Raw genomic sequence first — 12,142 nt, 5'->3', positions numbered from 1 at the left:
GATCACTAGTCATTGGGAGTGATAGTCGACCTTACGAGGGCTATTGAGTGTCGATAGAGGATCATCCACTCTCAGCATCATGAGAGGAATGTCTCATATGTTCTTGCTCAGAAAAATCCCTAGCCAGGGTCATTCGGGTTAAGAGAGAAAGAGTTCTCCGAGAGAATCCGATTAGAGCGAGACTCGAGTAGAAACCGTATGGGTCTGACAGCACCATGCTCGATATACGGTCTCTGGGATATTAGATAGATGAGAGACTATAGGTACACGGTAACTGAGGACAGACAGGTCCAATGGATTGGATTCCCCTATATCATATGGGGACTACGGCGTAGTGGCCTAGTACGTCCGTAGTCGATGAGTCAAGTGAATTATTACAGAGATAATAATTCACTGAGTTAGAAGGAGTTCTAACAGGTATGACTTACGGCGAGCTCGATATTGGGCCTAGAGGGTCACACACATATGGTAGGCATTGCGATGAGTAGAGGTTCAGATATGAGATATCCGACGGAGCCCTTATCTTATTGGATGCAAATCTAAGACCCACTAGGGGAGGACCCATTAGGGTTTGACAGGGGACCTCTATAAATTGGAGGGATTCAGAGCCTCATAGGCTAGAGCCTTTGCTTGCCTCTCCTATTCTCCTCCACCTCAGAGTATGCCTGGAGTTTTGAGGAGCGTCGTCGCAGCCCTACTGTGTGGATCACCACTAGAGAGGAGGACGCTTGACCTCCTTCACCCTCTCCTAAAGATCTGCAAGGAAATAGGGATATACGATCTCCCTAGGTAACGCAATCTACTCTATACGCAGTTTTAAGTTTCGTGGATTTTGCACACCAATCTTCGCACGACGACGAACATCTCTTTGGGAATCGGGGATTTTGTTTTCTTGTTCTTCCGCTGCGCATGTGATGTCGCGCCCAAGATTTCCCAACACTTGGGACAGCGGCATTTTCTGATAGTCGGGGTCGATTACTTCATGAAGTGGGTTGAAGCCGAGCCTTTGGACTCCATCGCCGAGAAGTAGGTTCAAAGCTTCACGTGGAAGAACATCATCACTAGGGTCGAAATCCCAAGAGTTATCGTCACTGACAACGCAGCTCAATTCAACAACCCTAAATTAAAGACCTATTGCCAGTCGTATGGAATACAGTTGAGGTTCAGCTCGGTCATGCACCCCCAGACCAATGGTCATACTGAAGTGATGAATCGGGCGATTCTAGAGGGCCTCAAGAAGAGGGTCTTGGGCGCATGTGGCGCTTGGGTGGACAAACTCCCTAGCGTCTTATGGGCGATGTGGACAACCCCCAAAGCTGCCTTGGGAGAATCTCCGTTCAGCCTAGCGTTCGGAACCGAAGCAGTACTCCCGCCCGAAATGCTATTCCCGACCTTGTGCACCTCCAACTATGAACCAAGAGGCTCCGCTAAGGGCCTGCGAGCAAACCTGGACCTCCTCGAGGAGAGGAGAGCCAAGGCGCATCTGCGTAAAAGGTAGTGGCCTGAATATACAACCGCAGAGTTCGACCATGACCGATCAAAGTCCAAGACCTCATCCTCTGAAAGGCAGAGGTGAGCGACCCGGCCCGAGCGCGAGGTAAACTCGCACCTAACTAGGAAGGCCCCTATCGAGTATACAATGTGGTTCGAGAAGGGACCTACCGACTCGAGACCATGGAAGGAGCCCCTCTACCAAGGACATGGAACGCGACTAATTTAAAGAAATTCTATCCGTAAAGGCTAAGGGGTGAGCCTCCCCAAAGGAAGCGTCGTGCCAAATGAAGGAAGCATCTACATCCATGATACAAGAAAATGAGAAATCAGAATTCCAAAATAAAAGCTTTCATTGATAAAGGCATGTACACATCAAGGTCGGGCGATACAGTTTCAAAATTCGACCCAACCAAAAAACAAAAGAGAAGGGAGAAGGTACAGCCCCTAGCGCCGAGGGGGGGTCTCGGGCCCATCATCAAAAGGGACGTTCACTGGCATGTCGACATCTTGGTCCTCAAGCTGGTCGGCAAACGGGTCTAGCTCCAGTTCTTGGTCCGGGTACCTTACTCGAAAGCGAGCATAGGCTACACGATACCCGAACTCGTATGTCACCCACCCCGACCTCACCAGGCCACGCTTGAACCCAGCGGATGACTTGTACTCGGCGACCGCCTCCTTTATCTTCCCGGACAACGCCAGCCGCTCCTCCTTCAAGACCTCTTCGGTGGCCCAAGCTGAAGATCAGGCGGTCTCGACGTCATGGGAAAGGGTCAGCAGCTCATCGTCCAACGTTCGGATGCGCGACCGGCTTTCCTCCAGCTCGGCCTTGAGGTGGGTCACCTCTTCCTCCAAAGCCGAGGTGCGCTGCTAGGCCACAACAGCGACTTCCGGACCACCTCGGTCCCTCAACTCCTGATTCTCCCGTAGGAGGGAGGCATTAATGCCCACCTAGCGCTCGATCACCCAGCCGATGTCGAGGACCCGGTCGATCAGTGCCATGGCGTAGTGTTGACCCTGCATAAAGGTCGGCATTAGGACTCACCCGAAGAGAGGTTTGGACTAGGGAAAAAGCTGCCGCTTACCCAGACGAATGACTTGGCTGCCTGATCCACCAGCGCTTCCGAGGGGGAGCAGTAAAGCTCTTTTGCCATTGCTAGATGAAGTGCCCCTCGGAGAAATTCTCGGGCAGTGGAGCTGTCACCCTAGATGCGGCTGTCGGCTTGGAGAGACGTCCACCGAGGGGTGTAAGGGGTGCCCGCCTCCCCCGCTGGAAGATCGGCCATGACTAGGGCCTCGAACTCCTCGCCGTCGGCCCGAGGGCGAGCGCGACACAGATGCCGCATGGACGTTGAGCGCGGAGGCACCTCTTGGGGGTGGTCATTGTCGGATGACCCAGCGACCACCTTTGTGCTCCCCGCGCCCCCGACCTGCGGGGCAGCCTCGGGCGATCCCGGGACGGTACTCTCGCGAGCGGCCGAAGTCACGGGTGTCTTTCGAACCGAGGTCTTTGTCTTTTTCCGAGGGCGGCTTGCCTCGGGCGATCCCATCCTCTTCAGCGTGCCCTTCTGCAGGGCACTCTTGGCTCGAGAACCATCACCACCTCGAGACATAGGCATAGCGGCCTCGCCCTGGGATGACCCCTTCACTCGCTGAAGATTCACCATTTCTGCAAAGAGAAACCCGATTGGTCAGGTGCCTCGGGACGAGCATGCGACCCACAACATGTTAATAACCATACCCTGGGTGGCAAGGCTCAGTCTTGCCTTAACAAGCCACTCCTCGGTCATTGCCCTAACTGCTCGAGAGGAGAACAAGATGCCTCTCAACTGATTCACGTCCACCGTTTCTCCAATAGAAAGCAACGGGGGGGTGTTGTCGACGGTTCGGGTGGTCCATCTGGTACTAAAGCCCCACCCCCGACTACAACTGATGAAAAAGAAGTGGCTCTTCTAACCTTTGTTGTTGGAAGGAGCGCTGCTGATCTTAAACCCACTATGGGCAGTTAGGTAATACCCCCCTTGACCTTTACACAAATGAAACCAGGCCAAGAAGAGAGTCTTGGTCAGCTTGATTTCGGCTCCCATACACTCCTTGAGAAACGCCACCAAATAACGCCAAGAGTTCGGCGCCATCTGGGATGGCAATATGTCCCACTTACGGAGGCATTCCTCGATAACGGGGTGCAGCGAGAACCGCAGCCCCGCCTCGAGGGCCCCCATAGTCAACCCGAACCCGTCGAGAACCCGAACATATGGTCGTTGGCCGGGCCGAGGGGCGTAAACATTATAGCACTTTGAGATACGGTAACGATCCCGAAGTACCCTCAAAAGGCCCTCAGTCACCACCGAGTCCACATCGTGCCACAATTTGAGGCTTTCAAGCGTAAAAGAACTCCTTGTGGCCTTCGAGCGAGCACCACTAGAGGACACACTGACAACTTCGGCTTGGAAGCCCCTGCTAGTTATAGGTGCCCAGCAAGCCAATCACGTGAGTGATGGCACATGTGACTTGATACAGAATCTTTTTGTTTATTATATTTTGGCGTATATCACTTTATAACTATTGCATAAATGCATATATATATATTGTAATGTCCTTGGATTTGTGCAATGGGAATCGGATCGTGATGAGATCACGATAATGAGATCGATTCACCTTTAAACACATATCCTAAATAATCCTGGTCATAGGTTACTCGAGAGGGACATCGTGATAACCGGACATACTAGTGTGCTGTATACCCGTCCATATGATGGATGCAGCTGGTCTCATAGCTGCTCGTGTAGGGACACTAGGGATACAGTACAGGTGCTCATTAGAGAATGAGTTCACTGATTGATCCGCTTACGGAATGCTGGATGGTTGATGATGCCTTATTGTCAGACAGCGATTCCATAGTCCTAGTGGTGTATCTGGTCCTTAGACTTGAGACACCAAGGATGTCCTATATGAGTGCTCCACTCTTTGATACCAGACTTATAGGTTTGGCTGTCCCAGATCTAGTATAGCTGGTCATTGGGAGTGGTAGTCGACCTTACGAGGGCTATTGAGTGTCGATAGAGGATCATCCACTCTCGGCATCATGAGAGGAATATCTCATGTGTTCTTGCTCAGACAAATCCTTGGCTAAGGTCATTCGGGTTGAGAGAGAAAGAGTTCTATGGGAGAATCCGATTAGAGCGAGACTCGAGTAGAAACCGTATGGGTCTCACAACACCATGCTCGATATACGGTCTCTGGGATATTAGATGGATGAGGGACTATAGCTACACGGTAATTGAGGACAAACAGGTCCAATGGATTGGATTCCCCTGTATCGTCTGGGGACTACGGCGTAGTGGCCTAGTACGTCCGTAGTCGATGAGTCGAGTGAATTATTACAGAAATAATAATTCACTGATTTAGAAGGAGTTCTGACAGGTATGACTCACGGCCAGCTCGATATTGGGCCTAGAGAGTCACACACATATGGTAGGCATTGCGATGAGTAGAGGTTCGAATATGAGATATCCAACGGAGCCCTTGTCTTATTGGATGCAGATCCAATACCCACTAGGGGAGGACCCATTAGGGTTTGATAGGGGACCTCTATAAATAGGAGGGATTCACAACCTCATAGGCTAGAGCCTTTGCTTGCCTTTCCTATTCTCCTCTTCCTCTCCACCTCAGAGCAGGCCTGGAGTTTTGAGGAGCGTCGTCGCAACCCTACTGTGTGGATCACCGCTAGAGATGAGGACGCTTGATCTCCTTCACCCTCTCCTAAGGATCTGCAAGGAAATAGGGATATACAATCTCCCTAGGTAACACAATCTACTCTATACGCAGTTTTAAGTTTCGCGGATTTTGCGTACCAATCTTCGCACGACGACGAACATCTCTTTGGGAATCGGGGATTTTGTTTTCTTGTTCTTCTGCTACGTATATGATGTCGCCCCCAAGATTTCCCAATAGTGGTATCAGAGCCAGGTTGTTCGTACGAATGATTGATTTTGAACTGCGTGTGTTGTGTTTAGGAAGAATTTTGATGTCAAAATCGTTGACGTAAAAACAAGGGAGGGCAGCAATAGTTGCTGCCCTTCGATCTACGTGCTTACAGCGTAGCCGAAGAGGAGGCGCAGCGGGAGCGTGGATGCGATAGTGGGACCCACGAGACGGACGATCGTGATGCATGAAGATGCATCAAGATGTCGACAGAACCGACGAGGACGAGATGGACGATCACAAGGCATGGAGATGCACCGTTGCACACATAGATCTTGATGTGAGTGATTTGGCCTACTGGCTCGGGCCTAATCATATTAGGTTGTGGTCCATGATAATCTGGTGTGATTGCTTATACACATACTAGATATGTATATATATTTGCATGCGATGTAGATATATATTAAATATGTATATGTGTGACATGTCATATTAGGAGACCAAATCATAGAAACGTGAGGCAATTAGATTGACCCACGTGGCCTTCCATCGTTATGAGTAGGAACCGATTCCCGGTGTATGTTGAGTTGGTCGAGTCCCTCGAGACTCACCTATATCGCGATTCGCTATCTTGCTTACGATATAGAGATGTCACCGGTGACCTTAGGGCATGGTATGCTTGGTTGAGTCCCTCGAGGGTATATCATCAAATCAGACTCATCTTGTAACGAAGGTGTTGACTTAACCGAGCATCATGGTTGGTCGAGTCTCTCGAGACCATGGTGATTCGGAGGCCGAACAGGACGGGAATCACAAGGAGTTGTGATTGGCAAGAGTTGCCTACCTTTTAGGCTTAGTGTGATTGGTCGAGTCCCTCGAGGTTACACTAAGACGCTGATTGGATCCTGATCCCCACTAGAAGTCTGCCGGAGACTTCCGTTTCACGTGCTGAGGGTGTCACGTGACTCGTTAGTAAAATAGTAGGAGCATATTAAGATAGAAGTCCATATCTTGATAGTTTATTTCTTGCAAAATCTGCATGTTATTCATTTCTACTGCATCTTTATTTTCAGAAAATGTCGCTTTCAAATCCCTTACGTGGCATACTCGATGTCAACCGCCTCACTGGTCCAAATTATACGGATTGGCTCCGTAACTTGAGAATTATTCTCACAACCGAGAAAATCATGTACGTCCTTGATATAGTGATTCTTACGCCCGAAGAAGGGGCAAGCGAGGATGAGATCGCTCGCTATGTGAAGTGTTGAATCTCATATTTTGATGATGAAACTACTTGATATATGTTTATGATTTAATCTGCGTTTTGAGTGACGCAGGATGCTTCGATCAGGATGAGACAATTAAAGCAGGAAAATCATGTTGTGCCGAAGGAACATGTAAGAAGATTGGACGTCGGGCCGGTGGATCGGTCGACGTATCGACAGAAGGCTTCGGGCCGTGGACTCGGGCATCGGGCCAAGAAGAGCGGGTATTATGCCAAGGATATCGGAGTTGCGGAGTCAACTGGCCGATTGGGCAATAGGCTGCACGAGAGGACGATGCGCCGAAGAATCGGACGAAGCGTCGAGGGACCAATGACATGTCGGACAACTTGGTTAATTGCTTAGGATTAATTGTCTCGATTGAAGTTTTGTTTTGTTGTGCAGGATTAACTATGATAACGATGAAGACATAAAGCGAAACAAAGTGTCGGAGTCAAGCGCGAAGGATTTGTTGCGAGTTCGAGAGTTCGACGGAAGTCCGAAGATTCGTTGGGAGTTCGCGGAGCTCGCCGAGAAAGATCGGAGCTTGCCGAAGAAGCTCGTTGGAACTCGCTAAGAACAAATCGTGAAGTCTAGGAGCTTGCCGGGAGTCCGCAGAATGGTTTCCGAGAGTTCATCGGAAGACCGCCGGAAGTTTGCCGGAAGCTCGCTAGAAGAAGTCTTGACTTGCGGACTTTGTAATAGCTTAGAAAATGTCTTTAAATTCATAGTTAGCACGTTAATTAGGGTTAGGATTAGGTGTTAATCCTATAACCCAAGTAGGGGCCAATTAGGCCCAAGTTCGGACTGGTTTGGACCAAGTTTGGAGCCAAACCAAGTGAGCTGGAATAGTGAAGAGGTGCCACCTCTCCAGCCTGGAGGTGCCACCGCCAGGGCTGCGAGGTTGGGAGGTGCAACCGCCCCAGCCAGGAGGTGCAACCGCCTGGGCTGTGGGGTTGGGAGGTGCAACCGCCCCAGCCAAGAGGTTGCACCGCCAGAGCTCAAGTTCCGAGCTCTGCCAGGCGATGCAACCACCGAGCTCAGTCTTCGAGCTCTGGCAGAGAGGTGCATCAGCCTGAGCTCAGTCTCGAGCTCTGCCAGGTGATGCATTCACCAAGCTCAGTCTTCGAGCTCTGGCAGAGAGGTGGATCAGCCTGAGCTCAGCTTGGAGCTCTGCCAGGTGATGCAACCACCGAGCTCAGTTTCGAGCTCTGCCAGGTGATGCAATCACCAAGCTCAGTCTTCGAGCTCTGCCAGGTGATGCAACCATCGAGCTCAGTCTTCGAGCTCTGGCAGAGAGAAGCAATCGGCAGAGCTCAGTCTTCGAGCTCTGCCATGCGGTGCCACCTCTCCAGTCGAGAGGTGCAACCGCCTGATCCCAGAATTCTGGGATTTGATCGATTTGATCGTTTTGAGCTCGAATTTTGAATTGGGTTGGGGCCTATAAATACCCCACCCATTCAGCACTGAATTGAGCAAGAACTGACCCGAAATCTTGATCTTTTCAGTGGTTCTTAGAGCTCAAAACTGCTAGTTTTCCTCCTCCTTCTGTTCTTCAAGTTTGAGTTGAAAAGAGAGGAGAGAAAACATCTGTAAAGGTTGTCTCCTAAGCCTGTCAAAAGGAGAGAAATTGTAAGAGGGATGTTTGGCCTTCGCCCATTGAAGGAAGGCACCTAGTTGACGTCGGCAACCTCATCGGTGGAGGAAGCCAAAAGTGGAGTAGGTCAAGGCTGACCGAACCACTCTAAATCTCTGGTTTGCGTTTATTTTCGAGCACTTTATCATTACTGCAAACCTCCCTCATCACTACTGCTCTCTGCGCTTTCACGAACAAGTTTCAAGTGCTGTTCTTCCAAATCTGCATTCAGACGTAAACTCGTATTTTCATACATTACAGTTTACGTTTTCATTTGATTCTGCAGAACTGTTTTCCGTGCTTTTACGAACGAGCTTCTTTGCAGTTTACGCTTACATTTTAATCCTATTAATAACTGCAATCTGTCCTCTACGATTTTACGAACGAGTTTCAACATTTAGACGTAAAACTGCATTCAGACGTAAATCGGCTTTCCTCGCTCAATCATCAGATTTCAGTTCACGTTTACGTCTTGATTTCAACTGCATACTGCCTTCTGCGAGTATACAAACGAGTTTCAAAGTTTAGACGTAAATCTGCGTCTAGACGTAAAACTGCGTTTAGACGTAAATCTGCGTTTAGACGTAAAACTGCGTTTAGACGTAAAACTGCGTTTAGACGTAAAACTACGTTTAGACGTAAAACTGCGTTTAGACGTAAATCTGCGTTTAGACATAAATCTGCATTTAGACGTAAATCTGAGTTTAGACGCAAAACTGCGCTTAGACGCAAAACTGCGCTTAGACGCAAAACTACGCTTAGACGCAATCTGCGCTTAGACGCAAACTGCACTTAGATACAAACTGAGAATTTGCTTTTGCATCATAATAGTTTTTGAACGAACGCAGCTTTTGGTTTTTAAATTATTATAAGATTTCCGCTGCACTAATTCACCCCCCCCCCCTCTTAGTGCTCTCGATCCTAACAATTGGTATCAGAGCGGGGTTTTTCTCATTTCGGATTTACACCCGAGAGAAATGACTTTTCAAGAGGGCTGTTCGGTCTTTCGTCCACCGTTCTTTAACGGATTGGACTACACTTATTGGAAAACTCGAATGAGAGTTTTCTTAATTTCTCTAAATCTGGATTTATGGAATATCATTGAAAACGGTTTTCAACTTCCCTCCAAACCGATGAACGAATGGTCGGTTTTGGAGAAGAAGAATTTTTCTTTAAACGCAAAGGCTATGAATGCCTTATTTTGCGCATTGGACAAAAATGAGTTCAATCGGATTTCTACGTGTGAAACGGCTTTCGATATTTGGCGCACTCTTGAAATCACGCACGAGGGAACTAGTAGAGTCAAAGACTCGAAAGTTAATATTCTACTGCTTGATTTCGAGCTTTTTCATATGAAACCAAGCGAAACCGTTGTTGACATGTACACCCGTTTTACGGATGTCGTCAATGGTTTAAAATCACTTGGTAAAAGCTTTTCGGATTTTGAACTCGTTAACAAAGTTTTGCGCTCACTTTCTAAAACTTGGGATTCAAAAGTAACTGCTATTCAAGAATCAAAAAACTTGAACCATTTTCCACTTGAAGAACTAATTGGTTCATTGATCACATATGAAATGACGTGCAATGCACGTGAAGAACTTGAGAACCACCTTCCAAAGAACAGGAAGGATTTGGAACTCTGGACAAATGAATGCCACTTGAGCGATGACTCAAGTGATGAGGACAATGATGAACAAACCAACCTTCCAAAGAACAGGAAGGATTTGGGACATAGATCATTTGAAGACCACTTGAGCATAAGCTCAAGTGATGGTGAACTTAAAATGAAACGAAAATTAAAAAGCAAAAAGAATGGAACTACTTGCTTTAAACGCAAGAAGAAGAACAAAAATTGGGATGAATCGAGCTCCTCCGAAGAAGAGAAAGTCAACAAAAGCAAGGCGGCAAACTACGCCTTAACAGCCTACAATGATGAGGTAATCGAAATCCCCCTAATTTACTTCGAAATTACATGATGCTTTTCATGATGCACTTTTCTTTTTCTTTAAATTTTGTTGAAAATTATATTTTTAATAATTTAACAATGAAAATGCAAAAATATGATCATGCTTGTAATCTTGAAAATGATAATGAAAATTGCATGTCTTATGTTAATGCAAGATAGAAATCTAATGATTTTTACACCTAGTGAGATTAATCTTATGTGCTTGAGAAGCAAGAATGTATATTTTGATGATTTTCATATTGCTTTTCAATGACGATACATGGCTTTTGTCTGGAAGGCTTGATATTTCTCATTGTCTTTGTTTATGAAATATAATGTATGGTTTTGACATAAAAATAAAGATTTGAGCATGCTATTATAAAGTCAATCATAGATTAAAACTAAAGAGGTTTTAGGCATCTATAAGAATCATTCAAAATTATGTTCAATGAAACCTTGCTTAATGTTGCAATGAAAATATTAAAGTTATACTTGATGATTTCAGATTTGACAAATGCTACACTTTAAATATGAATCATTCTTCAATCAGATTAAATGCTTCAATCATTTTCTAACTCTAGAGTTCTCGATTTTGGTGAAATACAAGTGATAAATTCATTTATGATATCTTGTAAATCACTTGAATTATGAATGAGTTTTTCTTTTTTATGATGTGTTAAAAGAATCACTTAAAAAGAAAATGTTTTTCCCATTTTATCGAGATTAATGATTTCATGATATTATGTGAATCTCGAAACTGATTTTGATGAAATAGTAATGACGTTATTCATGTTATGAATCTTAAAAATGATAATATGCTTCATGTGATAATATGGATACATGAAACACTTATGATATTCTGTGTATTCATAAAATATTTATCTCATCATCCAATAACTCTTCTTGATATTCCTTATGAGATGAAATGAAATAATGCATGAAATACAAATGAGGAGTTAATGATCATGCATAATAGGATGTAATGAATTCTAGATACCATCGTTTGAATATCTATGATCATGCTGCCAATATGATATATCATGAATGCTTGAATATCATGTTTGAAATGCTCATGATGAAGATTGATTTTTCAGTATCATGCATAAATTTTTGAAATGTAATGTTAATGAATTTGTGCATTGAAACTATAATGATGCACAAATAAGAATGATTACTTACCTTTGTCATGATTTAGAAATTGATGTAAAGGGTTTTTCCCTTGTTGACAATGACAAAGGGGGAGATAGCTAGTTTGCACAAGTCAAGAAGATGCAAAAACTTGTTTGCTAACTTGCTTATTTCAAGAAGCAAAAGTTGTCTTCTTGAACATCACCATCTTGAATATCTCAAGAAGCAAGACTTGCAACTTGCACATTACAATAGGAAGCAATAATCATGAGCTTACACAAGAAATTTATCTTGCATTTGCTTTCGAAATTTTTGCTAGCTTATATATTGTGAAACTTGTATATCGTAAAAAATTGCTAGCTTGTTGGTCTAAAGAGAAGCAAAAAGTTGCTATCTCAAAAGAAGCAAATGTGCTATCTTGCCTATCTCAAGAGGCAAAAATGCTAACTTGCGCATCTAGCAAAGTGAGCAAAATTTTCAAGAAGCAAGAGTTGCTTTCTTGAACATCTCTAGTTTGCTAGCTTGCATGATATAGAACTTGCTATCTTGAACATTACTAAAAGTGCTATCTTATATGTTATAAAACTTGCATATCTAAAACTTGATAGCATGAATGTTCTAAGCATGATGTAACACTTGCTAAATCTTCTAGCTCCAAGATTGCATGATGATAAAACTTGATACTATGTTCTTCATGCAATGAGTTGAACCAATATCACACACACTTGATTGTAGTACTTCTCCTTTTTGTTGATG

At 45.4% G+C, this 12,142-nt stretch overlaps 1 protein-coding gene across 1 annotated transcript; it reads left to right on the top strand.

The window, feature by feature from the left end:
- Nucleotides 1-1,174: 1,174 nt before the first annotated feature.
- LOC135636364 (uncharacterized) lies at nucleotides 1,175-1,498 on the top strand. Its single transcript, XM_065148053.1, has one exon. It carries the CDS (start codon nucleotides 1,175-1,177, stop codon nucleotides 1,496-1,498), a length of 324 nt encoding a protein of 107 aa, XP_065004125.1.
- The last annotated feature ends 10,644 nt before the right edge of the window (nucleotides 1,499-12,142 follow it).

Source organism: Musa acuminata, chromosome BXJ3-4 (assembly GCF_036884655.1).
Source record: "Musa acuminata AAA Group cultivar baxijiao chromosome BXJ3-4, Cavendish_Baxijiao_AAA, whole genome shotgun sequence".
Lineage (NCBI taxonomy): Eukaryota > Viridiplantae > Streptophyta > Magnoliopsida > Zingiberales > Musaceae > Musa > Musa acuminata.
The sequence above is the reverse complement of the archived record's forward strand: the minus strand, read 5'-3'. Positions and strand labels throughout refer to the sequence as shown.